The 19663-nt window shown below is 45.6% G+C and overlaps 1 protein-coding gene across 2 annotated transcripts in view; it reads left to right on the forward strand.

Annotated features, from left to right (window-relative positions):
• Positions 1 to 19663, forward strand: part of FOXM1 (forkhead box M1) — a 192324-nt gene that overhangs the window by 28216 nt on the left and 144445 nt on the right. For both annotated transcript variants that reach the window (XM_086952815.1, XM_086952816.1), the window contains exon 3: positions 17583 to 17734. In XM_086952815.1, the coding sequence (XP_086808941.1) occupies positions 17583 to 17734 (152 nt within the window). The remainder of the gene's footprint in view (positions 1 to 17582; positions 17735 to 19663) is intronic.

Genomic DNA, 19663 nt, shown 5'->3' on the forward strand with positions numbered 1-19663 from the left:
CACAGAATTCCACTGCACAAAGCCGCACCACATAATGCCACACCTAACCGTTTCATACCAAAGCACATTATCCCACTACACACCAGATACATCTACTCCACTCCTTAGCATATAGGTAAAACACATTTACAACGCAAATGGCTCTAACTCCCATTTTTACTTTATTTTCTAAAGCGCATGCTTTTGCCTTAGTGGGGTCTGTATCTATTACAAATCCTGCATTAAATCCTGTTTGGCGGGTCACTTTGTAGGGCTTATCGGTTAGTTTTTCTAAATGTAATCTATTTTATTTGGAAAAAATTAAAGGTTTAAATAAACCGGGCATTTTAAAATGTAGAGCTACAATTTGGGGAAGGGGGAGTTAGTGCGTTTATAAACTTTACAAACAATCTATTTTTACACCCACAATTGCACTGTTCCATATTACACAAACTCAACATGTTTCCATTACACACCACATAATTCAACAAGAAACCACGTAACATAAATCAACAACACAATTAGATAAAACACCAGACATATAATTCACACATACATCGCACCACAAAATTAAATCATATCACATAAAACTCCAACACACAACTGATGCCAGTGTGGGATTTAATGTAAAATGCACAACAGAGGGCATCTTAGAGATGCCCCCTGAAACTTGACCAACTCCTAGTTACCTGACGGAGTGGCTGCTTAGGCTGTCACAACCAGACATGTTTCTGGACCCCTGGGTTGAGCGCTTGCTGCTCTCTGGGGCCTGAAACAGTGTACATCCTGGGACGAGGTGCCAAGCCTCCTCCCCCACAATGGGCAGGGTTCACGAAGGAGAAGCTTCAAAGGCATACCGCCTTTGTGAGCCTCTCCAGACCATTTGCTGCTTTCAGCAACTGATCCCCACTGGTTCTACCCCCCACTTTGGGCAGGAGAAGTGAAGTGAAGTGAAGAAGAGATGTGCCCACCTCTGCCAACTCCACCCCTCAGGTGGGGGAGGCGAGGCGAAGCACCTTGCGGATGCATCTTGAGGGCGGGGGGACTCTGCCAACTAGGGACAGGCACCTGCCCCCCCCCCCCCCCCCCATGGAGAGTAGCAGAATAGGGGGTGTACCCACCCCAGGGAAGGGACCCATTGGTCCCTGCCCTTTACCTACCTGTAACACCCCTAAATTTAGTATTTAGAGGGCACCCTGAACATACCTTCCTCATATCCAGCAACAACAAGAAAAGAAGATGAGGACAAAAAGCTGTGCAGAGCTGACAAGAGGACGATGCCCACTGACTTGGCCCCAGCCCTACAGACCTGTCTCCCCTCGAAACTGCTCCTGCGAAAACCCCGGCGTGTCTAGCAGCCAGCAACCTAACAAACACCGGAGGACCTGCCTGCCTTCACTTTGCAGACTGTTTCTCCCGTGAACACCGGACATGTTTAAACCGCAAATCCAGCCCACTTTGCACCTGCCGAACCCGGCGTGAGCACGAGTGGAAAAAGACCACTGGGAGGTCCACCTGGTGATCCTGACCAGAGATCCGGCGACCCCTGACCTACCTCAAGCCTCCAGACGACGTCTGCAGCCTTAATCACCTGTTTGCTGGACATGTCCCAGTGCTGAATCTAGGCATCCAGCTATGAGTTAGAAAAAGTAACGTAAAAGTAACTTACCTGCAATTTGTTGAAAAGGCCTATTCATTCCAATGTACTGTATTTGCTAAGTGTTGCATACTACTGCTCCCCCGTCGATAAAACAAAGTACCATTCCACCTGCATTTTCAAACCGTTTTATATCTAGTAACTTATTACTGAAAAGTATTTAATGCTTACCTGTTCCAGGCTTGCTTGGTTCTAAAAATAAACAGTATATTTTTTATACAAAAATAATTGGCCTAGAGTTCAGTTCTCGAATGTGTGAAGTCATTTGCTGAATAAGTGCGTACATCAAATGCTTAACACTGTCCTCTGATACTGCCTTACTGCTCGACCAAGCTACCACTATTAGAGAGTAAGGTTCAATCTAACTTTAACCTCTGCCTGCCTCTGGGGACACTTGGACTCTATACACACTATCTCATTTTGGTGTAGTGTGTGTATATATATATATATATATATATATATATATATATATATATATATATATATATATATATATATATATATATATATATATATATATATATATATATAGCCAGTTTCTTACAGGCGGTGGCTCCGGTGAGTTCGTTGCTTAAAAAAAAAATCGTCTAAGGAAGAGGGGGGGGTGGGCACATGTCTTCCCCCCCCCCCCCTTTCTTCCCATGACCCTTTTGAGACCCAGGGACCCAATCCCCCGGGGAATGAAACATTTTAATAAAATATTACTGTATGGGCCCATGGGGGGGCAGAGGAAGTGGGAGATGACATGCAGACCCCTGGGTGTAAAAAGCAAAAAGTGTTCCACTTTGAACAAGCGAGAGCAAAATGCTCTTGCTTGTTCAAGGTGAAATGCACTTGTTTGCTGTGGGATGGCATCCCATAGCAAACTGCAATGTTCCAGGAGTGGCCCTGGTGGGTGGCTCTCTCCAGGGCCATCTAGCGCTCCTGGAGGAGGGCAGTGTTGCTCCCCTCCATTAATCACATTTGCCCCGGGGAGGTGGTTGTCCTTGGGGCCTGGGGGGCCGCAACCTACCCCCTTAGTGATTTGATTTGTACCATGGGGAGGTGGTGGCGCCCAGGGTAGTTGGGGGAGGGTGTGTGGCCCTCACATTTTAATCTGGTAGCCCCGGGGAGGTGGCGGTTCCCAGTGCTGCGTGGGAGGGCTAGAGCCCCCCATGCATTATAATGCTATGTTGCCTTGGGGAGGTGGTGGTCCCGCATTTTATTTCTTTTCTGCCCCGGGAAGGTGGCAGTCCCTGGAGCGGTGGAAGGCCATCCGGGGGCCTAATTAAAGGAAGCACTGGAGCCCACGCTTCTTTTTTTTAACTTATTTTCTGGGGGATTCACGTATCGCACCAATTTTTTTTAATGCTTTTTTCCACAGCCCCCCCCCCCCCCTCCCCCCTGAAGTGGTCGGGTGGGGGGGTGGGGGTGGGTCAGGGTTTTTCTGCCCTGCTCCCCTTTCGGTTTTTTAAAAACATTTTTTCTTGAGACTGTTCGCTAAGACTTGACTTCAGTAGTAGAACTTAATTCATCACGCCCTATGGTGCCTACAGATTCTGTAGAATGCCTTTCTGTCTGGCGTCGGCTGCTGCCTTTTTTCAAAGAGTAATACAGCAAGTTTTAAAGGGAGTGGACAATATGTTTCCAAAATCTTTTCATTTTTGGGAACACGCTAGAGAATCCGTGTTGTGCTCAAGAGCATCTTACACAAACTTAAGGATGCTGGTCTCACGCTTAAGAAGGGTAAGTGTTAAACGGGTGTCAGAGCGGTCACATATTAGGTCATCCGTTATCAGGGGAAGGGGTAAAACCACAACACAACCTTGTAGAAGATCAGTGCCTATTCCTAGTAATAAAGATGGAAATTAAGTAATTCTGCTTTCGGAGTATTACTCAAAATTTGAGGAAACTTAAAAAAAAGAAAGTTCAATTGAGGTACTGTCAAAATGCTTACACTAAATTGAAAGAAAAATCATTCATGCACCCTATCTTGGCCATTTTGACAATAGGAAGAAAGCTATTACTACGAATGCGAGTATTAAAGGTGTAGGGGCCACACTTAGTCGGGTGCTTCTAGAGCAGTTTCTGATACGGAATCTTTTTACTCGGTAGTTGTGAGATAGGCACTTGCGTATTTTTGGGCAGTGCAACATTTCAGATTCTATGTGTGAAGCATTCCTTTCATCATAAGGACTGACCACAATTCTTTAATGTATGCGTTTCCCGTGAAGAACATTGAGAGAACTACACCAAGTATTTCCCAATAGTTCTTGAGTTTGGAAGGTTTCAATTACAGTATTGGGGACAATCCTCACGTAAAAAAACCCAAAAAACATCCTAGTTGCAGACTGCTTATCCATACTTTCCCTTCCAGATACTGGGATGGAAAAGAGTATGGTAGAAGAATTCGTAGTGGCTTCCATCTCTGAAGGTATTTGTAGGGAACAGTGGTAAAGAAGCATGAAAACAGACTGAGTATTATTCATGATTAAGGAGTTGTTTTTGAATGGATGGCCCCCCCAAAATTTCTGAGCTCGACAAGTAGACAAAAAACGATTGGGATTTTCGAAATGATTGTAGATAACTTATACAGAGGGTGCAAGTTGGTACCACCACAAGCGTTGTACGATCAACTTCTCAATCTAGCGCACAATTTAGCTTAACGAAAAACAAGGCGAGACTCTTGTACTGGCCACCAATATTGAGAAAAGCATTAAAGAGTGTACGAGTTGTGCTTACAGCGATAAGAGCAAGAAAATTGCATAAAAGCTCATATCTGCAGTAGAAGAGTCCATGTCTCCTTGGAATAAGGTCACCGTAGACTTAATTGGACGTATGATTTCAGGGAAGTGGAATTCCTATAGCCTGATGCCCGGGACATATTGTTTGGGGTCAAGGGCAACACATTTCCATGTGTATTTTGTCCTTGGGACAAGTAGGCCCAACCCCCTACATCACAAACCCTTTTACTGCCAGTTTACAGTACCACATTATGGATCAGGGAAAGGCTTTGCCAGCAGTTAAGGTAATATTTGTGTCCAAGTGTTCTGTTCAAACTTGTATTTAAGGTTCATTAATGCAAAACCTTTATTATTAGGGTGAGTGATCCAAGTACATGTTGTATGTTCAGACTGTACTACTGACAGTGGGTCCAGTATACAAATGTGTACACGTTTTCAATATTTAGCAACATGAGGCTATGCATACTGCTCTCTGATTAGATGAAAATATATGCAGAAGCTTGAAAGCAAGATTGATTTATTCTTTGCTTTCAAAATAAAATGTTAACAAAAAAATGCCAAAACATTTCGCTAATCTCCTGTAACATTTTACGTACCGTTTCTTGCAGCATCATTTAGTAAAATGTGTTGATGTATGCTAGTGTTTCCCAAACATATTCATAATGGAAAATGTGTATCCAGTTTTAATAAGATTATGGGAAACAAAAATAAACAAGTAATGTTAAAGCCAATATGTCTGAAATTGTTGGTCAGCCTTTTGGTTTTGTCGATGTGTGACTTGTTTTGGCATGTTTTTGTATGACCTTATTGGTGTGGGAGCTGCTGGGCCCTAATTATAACAAACATTGGCAAAAGCAAACATTGTTTTGGTCTCAAAAAGCACACATTGCCACAGTAGTTCCTGGCACTGAACTTAACGACTGTGTCGATTATGCTCCTTGTGAAAGAACAGGAATGCGGTTTCTCACAGTGAAGCTAGCCGACAGAGGGAGAGGGCGAATTTTTATAAACACAAAATGTCATGGTTAACGCCAGACCTAATCAGAGGCCCAATTATTAAATAAAGTCTCAAAAGTGCACTCATGTCCTTGCATTAAGTGCAGATATAAGACTTCCATGAATTCATAAGACTTTAAAAAAGTAGGCCAAGAAAAAGCACTCCTAGAAGATATTAGTGAAATGCATTTTAGCATGAGGTAATCTGCAGGTGTACATTTGCTCATGCGAAAATCTGAGTGTTTGCAAGTTCACTTTCCCTCCAGCCATTTTTTCCCCAACCCTGAAAGAAGTTTTATGTCTGCCATTGTCAGGAGTAAATTTCCAGCCTTTCTCAGTATGGGAAAAGATTAGAGAAGAGTTGGTGAAAACCCCTAAAATATGCAAATTAGTAGGTTTGCACAGAGTCAAAAGGGCATTCCAACCCTCAAACTGATGGTTACCTTCAGCGCTAAAATGTAGATCTCCTGAACGTGGCAACATAAGGGAATTGCTAGTATTCAAACCCTATAATGGAAGGAGCCCTGGCATAATCAGAGAGGCTATTTCGGAGCTCTTATATGATGAGATTGCTGCCCTAATTTGTCACTGCATTACATGGCACTTAAGGGACAAGTGGATTTTGTTACAGGACAAGTAGATTTATGAAGCAAACTGCCCCATGGACAAGTAGATATTCTTATTAAATTCCACACCCCTGGATTTGTAGCGGCCTGGGTGGAAGGTTTGTTTTGACTTTGGTAGACTGTCACTTTAAATGGGTGGTGGTCAAAATGGTAGATAATGTAGATACCAGCACGGTCCTCGCGTTTTTGAATGGTGTTTTCTACAATGAGGGTATACCTCAAGCTATTGTCACCGACCATTGTGTCCAGTTTACGTCTACTAAAATAAAGGGCTTTCTTGAAAGCTGATCTATTAGGCATCCCCAGACCGCCTTATTCTGTCCAAGAGTGAATGGGTTGGTTCAGCATGTTAATAGACTAATCGAGGATTGCATCCAACTAAATGTAGCCCGAGGGTCTTATTTGAAAAGAGTTTTGGATGAGATGATTTAGTCTTACCACATTACTACTCACTTAGTCACAGGGGTTTCTCCATTCCTATCTTTAAGAGGGAAGAATCTGGGTACCAAGATGTGTCCTCAGTAGCTAATGGGCAATACTACTATTGAAGTAAATTATGGTAGTGCCGTGAAAAAAGTGCATACTTACCAACAGAAGTATTTGGATAAATACAACAGCAAAATAAACCATAGTCAAACTGGAAAGTGGGAGATCTGGTGAGAGTAAAATGACCCCATTCGGTTTACGCTAGTTCAATAAATATTCAGCTCCCATGAAAATTTGTAAGGTAATGAAGAATGTTTTAGACCATAACCAAATGTGAAGCATGGACAGAATTGAGAAGGAAAAAACTGCAGGTACTAATGAGGAGGAAATGGAAGAATTTGCAAATGATTATGGTAATGACAAAATGTGTTTACGGAGGCAATACCAAAAACCTGATGGCACAAAGACTATAACCTAAACTAATGGTTTACAATCTTTATTTTTAGTTCCTGTAGCCATGGGTTGTATGGTAGAGGTGCGCGCGCCTCTATCACTTATTACCGTTGTAAATACATGAATGGTAAGGGGTATGCATGGTTAACTTCGCCACTACTCTGATCTTACCCCCTGTTGCCCAAAACCTACACTGAAAACTACCCCTTCTCCTCCCCCTGCCTTGAGGCCTAAAACCCTGCCCCTTAACATACTCTACCTCCCCAAGGCTATCCCTGAAACTACTCCAACTCCTTCCACTGTCCTGAGGCCCAAATCTTGTCCCCAATTAAATCAAAACTACCCCGCTTTCCCTCTCCGCCCTGAGCCCTAAAACCGCCTCATTCCTTAAAAACTCTCCCCATACTCAGCCCTTAAAACTACCACAACCCACACTTCCCCCTTCCTGAGCTCTAAAATCCTGCCCCTGTCCGAAAAGTGCCCCAACCCCACTTGTCCGCACCTGGAACTACCTTTTCCGACGCTTCTCCCAGAGTCCCCGCCCATCCTGAACACTAGAGTGCATCTGCCTTAACCATGCATATGCGTGGTTACGCTTGCGGTGTTCCAGACGTTTTTCGTAGCTGCGTCTTTTCTTTCTCCTTATAGGCTGGCAATGTGTTGTAATCTAAAATATGTATTTATTTTGAACCTCTTGTCGTATTAGCTGGTGCTAGCTTTGTATTTGTAACCTTGTACAAAGTGCTGTTTTTTTTTTTCAATCAGTTAGTACAACCGTTCCCACCCCCTTCCCTTCACCTAAATATTTGTAGACAGTTTAGCCATTTTATTTATCTTGTGGAGATTGCACATTAATGTTGTAGGCAAACAAAGACCTCGTATAATCTTACTGGGATCTTTATTCTTCATTATAACACCTAATTTCTTGAACCATGGCCCACATAGCTATTGTTTTTAAACATTAATATTTCTATATTACTGCAGTTATGAGTTTATACTGAGGAAGTTATCACCCACATAGACTGTTTTCCTGCTGCATTATGTTGAAGAATGTTTGCGTTTTTCTTTTTCAAGCTCCATGCTGTGTATGTTCTAATTTTAAATTGAAAATCGTAACTTTGATACTATGCCTAGTTTTTAAAAATAACGTCTGTGCCTGATGATTACAATCTCGCCGAATCGGCATTTTTAATTACGATTTTCGCTCTCCCTACCTGATGTAATAGGAGGGTAGCAGCTCCTTTATTATTTTCTTTGAGTCAGCAACAAGTTGAGGATCTACTTCCTTCCTGCCCGCCCCGGTCCGACAGGGTAATTATTACAGTTGTTCGGAGGGCGGTCAGGTGTGAGCAAGACACTTCCGGTAGCATTGGAGCGGTTAGCGCTCTAGTGCTCGCACTTCTGGGGCTATTTAGGCCTCGCCTTCTTCAGAGCGCGCAGCGATCGCGCGCAGCCGAAGACACGCCAAAGAGCTGCCCGTCTGCGCCCATCCGCGACAGGACGGGGCCATGGGCCCAACATCTATGGCTAACACTTCTGCAGGGACACCTCACATCAGGTACACAGCCCATACTCTGTTACACCTCAGACCAACCCTTCTCACAGGATGCTCCAGAGACTCCTGGCCGTACCCCGAGGGCCCTTTCTCTTGCATTTACTGTCAGTTCCAAGCCTCGCACACCAAACCCAGTACTGAGATGTCCAAAAAAAAGATACATACTTTACCAAAGGGGACAAAGTGTTTCCTTTTGACTGTCCGCTCCCTACCTAAACATCAACTAGAAGTATGGGACCTAGTACATACAATGCAACCTGATCTCTGTTTCCTAACGGAAACTTGGTTGAAACCTCATACAGTCCCTGCTATAGCCGTAGGGGATCCTTTGGGCTACAAGTTTGTCCATTTAGACCGTCCTGTGAAAACAGGTGGTGGCCTAGCCATCATGTATAAAGAACATCTGAAGATTACAATACTAGAACAAAAGTATTGTCCGCTTTTTGAAATAATGATCTTTAAAATGCACTACGCCACCAACAGATTTTGGAAAGGAGCCTTAGTCTATCGTCCTCCGGGACCCAGTGCAGGCTTCTCTATTGCACTACTGGAACTTCTAGCCCCACACTTTAAAGCGATGGAAGACTTTCTTCTTCTCAGTGATTTCAACATTCACGCTGATAATTCTGCACATCCGGAAACTATCTCCTTGGTTTCTGATTTATCTTCCCTGGGTCCAGATCTGCAGAATCACAAACCCACCCATATAGGAGGCCACCTACTAGATTTGCTATTTACTAACTGTCCCAAAGTACAATGTCTTTCCCCATCTCAAATAAACTGGTCCGATCACTTTATTGTGGAATTTTCTATTTCCGAGATAGATGAGCTCCCCCATAAAAACACCCTCCCACCTGTCTGGCGTCGACAGTGGCATAAAGTTACTGCAGAAGAATTGCAAAAGGTATGGAAGCAGCTCACTCCCACTGAGACGGATAGTGTAGAGATTGCACTGACCAAATTCAATAACTCTTATAGAAGCAATTGATAAAATAGCTCCTCCAAAGTCACATAAACAATACCCTGCCACCAAACAGGAAATTTGGTACACGGAGGAACTCAGAACAGAGAAACAAAAATGTAGGAGGATAGAAAAGAAATGGAGGAAGACACGAACCGAAGAAAACAAGATAGTACATCACGAGGCCCAGACTCAATATTATAAGAATATCAAACTTGCACAGAGGAATAGCCTCTCTCAACAACTTGCAGAAGTGGGTAATCGATCTAAGGAATTATTTAAAATTCTTCAGGAGTTTGTAAAACCCACTGCTTGCGAAAGCCCTAATGATTTCTCTCAAAAACTATGTGATGAAATCTCTCTGTTCTTCGAAAACAAAATCAACCTGATTTACGAAAAAATCTTACAGGCCTCCAATCAAAAAAACAACAACTCTTTCTCTCCCCCTACTTTGCCTACTCGGAGAAATACCACACTTACAGCATTCCCAGCAGTAAATGGCTCAGATCTCACCTTCCTTATGAGCCACATAAAATCAGGGTCTCCAGATGACCTTCTGTCAGCTAAAACAATTGCCTCCGTGCAAACTCTGCTTGGGCCTCATATCCAAGCACTAATCAACCACTCTCTCAGGTAAGGATCTGTGCCCACAGAATGGAAACAAGCAGTGGTGAACCCAATCCGAAAGAACGGTGCACTTCAATGGACTGACCTCTCCAATCTTCGACCCATCTCCCTCTTGCCTTACCTCAGCAAAATGACCGAGAAACACGTGAACACTCACTTGTCCAAATACATCGAGGCAGCGGAGGGCCTAGATTCTTCTCAATCTGCATTTAGGCCCAAATACAGCACAGAGTCTGCCCTCCTCTCAGTGACTGATAACATCAAAATGTCACTGGACGGAGGGGATTCCATGATTCTAGTGCTGTTAGATCTATCCGCTGCCTTTGACACTGTGTCTCACGAAATACTTCTCGGTCGTTTGAGGGAGATGGGCATAGAAGGTGCGGCTCTCTCCTGGTTGGAAAGTTTTCTTTCGGACCGACAACAAGGGGTCAGATTGGGCTCCCACCATTCCATCTCAAGGGAGCTCACCAAGGGAGTGCCACAGGGCTCATGCCTAAGCCCCACACTGTTCAACGTGTATGTGGCCCCCTTGGCGGACATTGTAAGATCTTATGGGTTCACCCCTGTGTCGTACGCTGACAACACTCCGCTCTTGTTTCCCTTCAAAACCCTAACACCCGCAATACAAAAATCTTTTGCGGATGGAATGAGGGCAATATCTGACTGGATGGCCACAATTCGCCTCCAGTGTAAGGTAGGCAAGACAGAGGTCATGTTGTTCGGGGAGGCCATACTTCTGTGGTCCCCGGAATGGTGGCCCCCGGATTTAGGACCAACACCAAGTCCCAAACAGACCGTTAAAAACCTCAGTGTGCGGCTAGACAAAACACTTCTGCTCAAAGAGCACACAAATATAATAGCAGGATCTTGCTTCAGGGTCATTGGACTACTACGACGCGTTTTCCCATTTTTATCAGACTCCTACAGGAAAACTCTCGTCCAGGCCTTGGTAATCAGTAGACTGGACTTCTGTAATGGCCTGCTGATCTCGGGAAATGAGGAACAACTACAGAGATTGCAGGTGGTCCAGGACACTGCTGCGAGATTAGTTCTCAACGCCCAGCCAAGGTCTGCCTCACTCCCCCTCTTGGTAAAACTCCACTGGCTACCAATAAGGCAGCGTGTAAAATTAAAAATTTGCTGCACTATTCATAAGTGTCTGTTTGGCAATGGACCCAAATATCTAAAAGAAAAATTCACACCCTATAAACCCATTCGCACTCTGCGCTCCAGCAACCAGCAACAGCTTCAGGTTCCACGGGTCAAAAAAGTTAGGCAGGGAGGGCGAGCCCTGACCTACAAAGGCCCCTCCTCTGGAACTCACTGCCTCCTGCCCTTAAAAACACCACTAACTTTCAATCCTTCAAGAAGACTCTGAAAACCTTTCTATTTGTTGCATGCTAAGAATCTCGTTTAATTCCTCTTACAGCTTAGAACTAGGTTCGGGCCCATTTGGTAAAGCGAAAAGCACGGAGATACCCCTTCGGGGGTCGAATTCTGGCGCTATATAAGAACATAAATAAATAAACAAGCCTTCAATCGGGGTTGCAGTCATCAGTTTCAATGTAGCCTTTTCTGATGGATACATCTGCCTGTGGATTCCTCACGTTTTTTATTATCCCAATGAGCAGCATTCCCCAGAAACTTTTCTCCTTGGCTCTCCCACGTCGACTAGGACGGCACAATGGAACGGCTCCACACGCGACTCTGCGGGACGTTATCAGAGCCATAAGAACCTGCCGGCGTGGTGACATCGGTGCCCTTTAGTCTGCACTGTCGACAATTACCAGTTTTTCCCAGGCTCTCAATCTCTGGGAGTTTTTTTGGTACACATTGTTGTGACTTTGTAGCCATTGAGGATCACTACTTCAAAAAAATCAGGTTTCAAGCCATGCAAAGAATGTGGGGGCCAGATGTCCATCACTGGCCCACATGAAGGCTGTTTATGGTGTCTTTCGTCTGACAACAACGTCAGGATGTGCAGCTTCGTGCAAGCGCATGAATCCTAAAGAGCTAAATGAGAGGGAGGCCAAATTATTCATGGCCAAGAAGCAGGAAAGGGGTCGCAAGAGGTCAAGGATCCATTCAAAGTTGCTGACTCCACACACTTCGAGGTTGCTGAGGAAACATAAGAAAAATCTGCGCCATGGTTCTCTGCGTCACTCATTGAAGGATGCGACTCCAAAGTCTGTGTCTCTGTGTCACAGATGTCATCGAAGGGATGAGATCTCTCGGACTCCTTCACATGAGGCGTCTCTGGCCACGTCACCGGCTCAGAGCACAGTAACTCCACTGTTGCCGAAGTCGGCGGCTCCACCTCCTGTCTCCGGCGCTGCAGCTGGAGCCGAATTTAGTGCCTTCCCAAGCAGCTTCAGAGCCAGTAGCACCGGATCCAATGTATCCTGCTTTCCTGACCCCGGGTTTGGATCCATCACATTTTTTTAATGCGATATTTGGCTTGTTCAGCAGAGGAGCAAACTCTACTGGTGCGCCTGTTAGCCCCATGGGTCAGGTGGCATATTTCCTGGGAGGCTTGCCACCTCACTTTCCTTTCATTCCAATGCCTCCAGCAAGTTGGCCTCTTTCGACGCTGAGATTTTCAACTCTGTTGCAGTCTTTGGAGGGGCGAGTTCCTCTGGCTGGTTCATTCCCATCACCGTCTGGTTCCGAACCAGCTCTGACTCGACCCGCTTACTCCTGTTCCTGTGGACCTCCCTTCACTGATCCCGAAGTCACTGGCACTGCGTCTGGTGCTGTCGCGCCTGTTCTGCTGATGCCTGTTCTGCTGATGAGGCTTCAGAGAGCGGCACAAAGACTATTAGAAGCTGAAGAGTATCAAGAGGACCATGGAGAGGCTGAGGAAGGAGAGGTTGTGGATCCTGACCCGGATGTTTATGCCTCCAGATAAGGAGTCAAAACGCATGGAGCAATCAGCAAAGGTGGTGTTCTCCTTGGGTAGTATGGCCTTCAAGTCAACGAATGCCACATGCCTTTTGGGTCGCTACATTCACGCGCTCAGGGAGGTGGTCCCAAAATTGGCCAAGGAGGTGCAAGGTCATTTCTCAGAGGTGTTGTCGGATGCCCAAGCTGTTGCCCACCAGGTGATAGTCTGGTTTGTACACGGCCGATGTGGTAGCCAGGGCGATGGGATAGTCTGTGACTAATTGGAGGCAAGCTTGGTTGTGTAGTTCAGGGCTCTCTCCTGGTGTATAACTCCCCCCCCCCCCCCCCCCCCCCTCCCCCTCCACCCCCTTCTCCTTCCTTACAGATCTCTGGGTGTTGAACATAGTAGAGAATCGGTATGTCCTACGCTTCTGGGAGTCCCTGTGGTTGACGTCTACATGGGGCAACTTGGGCCTCCCTCCACACTTTTGCCAAGCACTATTGCTTTGATTCGGAGGTGAGGAGGGGCGGCCATTTTGCACGTACTGTGCTTCAGCATATTTGTGGTATAGTCAGTCAGGCACCCGCCAGGAGCGGGACTGCTTGGAGATTCAATTCAAAAGGTGAGGAGGCTACAGGCAGATGTATCCATCTTAAGAACAGGTTATTTACCTTTGGTAACGCTTTTCTGGTGGGTACAGTATCTGCCTATGGATTCCTCACGGATTCCCCCTCCCCAACCCGGTTATCGGTCTGCTTGCACCTAAAAATAATCACTGTATATTCTATGTGGTTATTGTTGGAATCATGTGATGTTTGGCACTAGGAAATATTTGATAAAGAATGTCCAGTTTTGGTTGTATTTGCATTCTGTATATAATTGTGAAAATGTTGTTGGTTCACCTGTTCGCCACTAAGGGTGGAACTGACGTCCGCATGCCTACAAGGTAGTCTTATGGCTCCGATGACGTCACACGGAGTTGCGTGTGGTGTCATTCCATTGTGATGTCCTCGTCGACATGGAAGAGCTGAAGAGAAAGTTTTCAATGGGATGCTGTGCATTGGCAGAATTCAAAAAGTGAGGAATCCACAGGCGGATACTGTATCCACCAGAAGCAGCGTTAGTAACTTGTTCTTTTGGTCCATTGGAAAATCGTGATATTATTGAAGATCCTTCCCTGATATTAAAAACTTTCATCTTTCCAGCGATGGCGTGCCTAATCCGGTATGCTTCCAGCATACTTCCTCTCCATTCTACCCCCCCAAACTGTAGCAAGCTAGTGAATAATAAGTAATATATGCAACATATTAATGTATCTAGATATTCTTGTTTGTTGCCTTCACTCTTTATTTTTAGTACCCCTTAAGTATAATATATACATTGGTTATTGCAGAATCTCCTTCTCTCATTTTTAGGTCTCTCCTCTCAATGCGCATGCGCATTGAGCAGAGCGAGACTATAGGGCTTTAAACAGACTTTACCCAACTGGCTACCCAACTGGCTATTTGGTGCTGTGCCCGTGCGGTTTTAGGTCCATGCGCAAGCGCATTGACCTAAAATGCGCATGCACATCATCAAATCGCCGTCTGTTCCCTCAGCCACACGCCTCCCACACCCCTGCTCCGCCCCCTCCCCTGCCTGCCGTGTCGCATTTCTCCTCCCCCCCCCCCCCCTCCCCACAGCAATGCCCTCCGTCTTGGCTCGCTGTTCTTTTAAAAACTACTCGCATTGTCACTGGCAGGACTGGTACAATCCTGGAAATTGCCAGATATCTCCGTTTGCAGAGATTCAGTATTGGAGGCCCTCTCCTGTAACAATCTTGTGAGCAGAGAGCAGTTCCAAAGTGTAGTCTATAAATATCAAATCATCAATATGATGCCACATCATGCTTTACCTACAGCAAGCAATCTGAAACCTTGTCAATGTGAAGACTACTTCATAACTGATCAACTTTATGGGAAATATAAAATCGCCTGGGGAGACTTATACAGTCTAACGCCTGAAACCGAATACCGAGACGTTTTCACAGAACTGTTAGGCTTGAAAAAGCGATAATGTAGGGACACGGGAAACACATGGCTGTCTTAGAATTTATGACTACTCATAAGGAAAATTGATGAAAAGAATAAAATCATATGTGATATTTACGTACAAAGCTCTATCTTTTTAAATTGCAAGACATGTGTTTACATTTGAGTGCCAGCACGTGCCAACATTCATTAGCTGAAAAACTCCTTTCTTCAAATATAGGTTTCATAGATGTCCCACCAGAAGCAGTCCTGGCAACAAGTAGCACTGCAGTGCTAATCAGAACATCTTATAATATGAATGCATCGTCATCATACACCAGTAGTATTACACATGCCCACCAGGAAATGGATGCTTACCAGTTCCCTCCTTACCGGACACCTCAAACTCGGTACAATACTACATTACATGTGTAAGCTTAATTTCTCCTCCCCCCTCCCCACAGCAATGCCCTCCATGTTGGCTCGCTGTTCTTTTAAAAACTACTCCCATTGTCTGAGAGAAATGAACGAGCGTTGCTGCTGACCCCTCTAGACCTGCCAATTAGCAGCCCAGCTTGTGTTCGATTAGCTCCCGCTCAGTAGGCATGTCTTCACGGAACCCCAAGACCTCCCGGGCTCCTGTAGGCTGCCTGGAATCTGAGCGGCGCTCGTTAACATCTCATCCCTAATTACTGCTCAGGAGGCCGAGAGCCTCTTTGATGTGCCGCACTCTGCTATTGGTCAATGCGACCTGCATGTTGTCAAGCAAACTAGGAGCAGCGTTAGCTAACGTATGCTCAGAGTCAGAGTAGCTCCACTTTACGACTCCATTTTTGTTGTTGTTATTTTAAGGTTAAGGAATACAAGAAAAATAGCCGCTGCTACAAATCACTGAACCCCTACTACAACAGTTGCTCAAAGCTACCAGCTTACTCGGGGCTTTAAGTGGGATGTAAAAACTGGGGGGGCGGGTGTCTCTCAAAGGGGCGTGGGCAGTGTAATTAAGTAAGCTACAAATCTGTGCTTAGCATAGTGTGCCGCCCGACTTGTATTTTGCAGTTTCTGTCAATACATCCAGATATATGATGCAACAAGTAACATCAAGTCAGGACTATTGGCTTTGTCAATGGTTGTTAGTCACCATCACTCTCCCCTCCTTTCTCTTTTTCCCCTCACTCCTCACATCACTTTCCCCTCCCCCTCAATCCCCACTCTCCTCCCTCTCACCACTCTCCTTCCTCTCACCACTCTCCTCCCTCTCACCACTCTCCACCCTCTCACCACTCTCCACCCTCTCACCACTCTCCACCCTCTCACCACTCTCCCTTCTCAACTCTCCTCTCTCCTGCCTCCTCTCTCTCCTCTCCCCCCCCCCCTCTGTTCACTCTCCTCTCCCCTCCCCTCTACCATCTCTCTCCACACTCTTCCTTCTCTCTCCTCTCTCCACACTCTCCTCCCTTTCTCCCCTCTTTCCTCACTCTCCCTTCTCTCCCCTCCCCATCTCTCCTTAAGGTACACACGATTGTCAATGAGCACTAACACAGCATCATTTATACCATTTTGGCATTAGTCAACACCACTAGTTTTTCCCTGTTGTTCTCATCTTCATCTTCCCCCATGGTTACTCCTTTCCCAGGTCTATCTCCATTGCTCTGCCTTCCACCTCTCATGCCTCTCTCCCAAACTCATCTTCTCCCTTTCTATACTCAACTCTCTCACTTTCTATAATCTCAGACTCCCTCTCCTGCTTCTCTCTTGCTGCACTCTCAGGCTCCCTGTCCGTGCATCTCACCCTTGCTTCACTCTTGGGCTCCCTCTCCGTGCTTCTCTTCCTTGCTGCACTCTCTGCTCCCTCTCTGTGCTTCTCTCCCCTGCTGCACTCTCGTGCTCTAGAGATGTGGCCTAACGACCAGAGCTGCCATCTAAGTCACGTAAATACAAAACATGTTGTATTCCAAATGCTATAGGTGTCACATTCGCGAAAGTTATAACTATTGGCATTGTAAATGACAAAGCTATCCATTTAGCTATTTTAAAAACCAACACATAAATAAAATATTTGTAATTTACAAGACCAATAGCTCCAACTTTTCTAATGCGAGACCTATTGCATTTCCAATGCTTGCTTTTTCTCTCTCAACCCTGTCTATTTTGACTGTTACTTGGGGAACTACAGAAAACGTTTTGACAGAACAATTCATTATAAAGTGTACTGGCTAAGTATGCAGTATCGATAGGGTCCTGTGTCATGGCATACCTTGGAAACTGAGTGGATCGGTTTTCCATCTCCCTCATTTGATTAAAAAATAGCTAGTGTGCTCTCAGGGCATCTGTATCTGTCTAGTACGGACCCCCCACAAAGTTGCATATAATGTGCACCCGTAACTTCTACTGTCCATTCTGACATACTGATCAAGCTTAGTTTCTTATTTTTATGGACAGCGCAAAATGATAAGTTAGTAAGAATAATGATGGGAGTCCTGAATGGATCATGAGTTGGCAGACACAAAATTACCTTACATGGTAGTATTGTAAGCTTTTTCGTCGATCCAGTTCTCAGTTGTCTTCTGCCTAGACAAAAGGATATCTTGCTTGGTATTTATAATTTCAGGCACTACTTGCAGTTTGGTGTTTGAAGTCAGAAAACATGAATTTTCCATAATATGATTTGTTTCCCATGCAGGCACCCCAGCGTTGACAAACTGCCCCTTGGATGAAAGCCTGACCAACATCCAATGGCTAGGCAAGATGAGTTCAGATGGACTGGGAAGCTGTACCATGAGGCAAGAGCTGGAGGACAAAGAGAACCTACCCCCGGTGCCACAGGGCTCGAGAGTGAGTGCACCATTGAGGTGGGAAAGAGCCATAAAATCATGTAGTTGGGCGAAGCTTTAGTTAACTAATGTGCACAATTGTTACTTCATATATCCATTTATCTGAAAAGAGGCAAGTGTTTCCTAGAAATAGTAGTCAACAGATTGAAGTCTGTGACAAAATGAATCCACCCCTCACTCCCCTCCAGCCAATTCTGTTTCTTCAGGTTAAGTGCCTATCTCACACGACCTCCAGCAATTACTGAACGGGGTGTGGTTATAATTCAAGAACACACTGCTTATATAAATGTTTTGAGATCAGGACCTATCTCCACAATGCGCATACTCTGTGAGACTTATTGTTTACAATTCAGTGGGCTTACAATCCACCCCCAGAAAACCGTTTTTAGGGCTCATGTGGCTTACTGCGCACATGCGCAGTCGAGCTCGCGAGATTTTGTTTTAGAGTGAGTTTCAATAGTGAGGGTTAAGCCCCGCCCCTCTTCTCCATTGGCTGGCCTCCTAAACGGTGGCCAGCCATTGGAGAAGTGGTCGCCATTACTTATTTCTTTCTCTTTAAGCCCCTTCCTTTTCAGATTGGGTTCCTTGACTTACTGCTGAAGTAAAAGGTTTCTTATCTTCTTTATGGGTCCAGATGGCCCCATAAAGAAGATGAGGAACCTTTTACCCTAGCAGGAAGTCTGATGCCCAGTCTGGAAAGGACAGGGCTTAGAGACAAAAATTGATTTGCGCTGCTCCTGATTCGAGTGATTCTCCCCATTTTCTAGCTGCAAGTGCATCCGATGGCGTTCCAGAGGATTAGGAACTCGGAAAACTAAGATACAAGCTGTGTCCTCTGCTGGACTTGGCGGCTAAGTCGGGCCGCGGTGCTTCCTCGCTTCGCCCTGGTGTGCTGCATACTCTTTCTGACTTGGCGTTGCGATCAGCTGACACGCCGCCCCTTTGCTCGCGGCTGTTTGCTGCTCTGTGGTACAAGCCACTGGCACGCCACGCTTTTCACTCATGGTTCTCCGTGTCACCTGGCGAGGGTTGCGGTTAGTCCACGCTTGCTTGGGATACCGCTGCCCCTTCATAAACAGTTGCTCTCAAATACCTTTTTAGCTAAAGAACACGCTGATTAGCTCGTCGGCTCCCGCTGCATCCAAGCCGTGAACTGGGTTCCCGTCTCCTCTCCGAGAAGCTCAATCTCCGAGGAGTACTCGACTGCCTTCAAAGGGAGTCTGCGCTATATTGGACTCTGCCCACTCTTGATGTTTTTTCTTTTTGAACCTGGATACAGTTTGGCAGTTTTAGAAACCTTCACTACAGCGTAAGCTTGCGGTGGAACCAGGGACGCTGCTTTCCTTTAGTTTTTTTTTTTTCTTTTTCAAACTTTATGGAGAGCGATTCTGTTTCAGGAGACACACCCACGGACGCTTTTGCTTGAACAGTGCTACCTTTTGTTGCTTCTTGGCTAAGGCACCAGACATATGCCTAGGACACCATCTGCTTTGACGCCAAAAAGCTCCACTGCCCGCAAACAGTCCGTGGGGGACTGCAACGTTGTACTCTGCGCCCGGGACTCCACTTCCCAGAGTCCCCAGGGCGCTTCATAGGCGCGTCGTTAACCAGCGGCAGGAGGCGCTTTAAAGCCATCGTTGGGCTCGCGCCCGCCAGAGACCGGACTAGGCTGGGCTCGGCTGTGCTGACCATTCTCTAATATCTTCCACCAAAAGGTTAGTTCATTTTCTTCAAACGTTTAACTACCTTAAGTATGCACTCTAACATTTGTTGAACGCCTGGCTCATTTCTTTTCATTTCGTTAACAATGAGTAAGCGGGACGCGAAGAGGGTAGATGTCCCTAATGGTGGAAGCATTACAGGGACTTTAGACCAGTTTATAATCAGGGCAACGCCTGTCCTTGAGAAGGAAATAGCGTTAACTGAGCGC

The sequence above is a fragment of the Lissotriton vulgaris genome, chromosome 1_2 (assembly GCF_964263255.1).
Source record: "Lissotriton vulgaris chromosome 1_2, aLisVul1.2, whole genome shotgun sequence".
NCBI lineage: Eukaryota > Metazoa > Chordata > Amphibia > Caudata > Salamandridae > Lissotriton > Lissotriton vulgaris.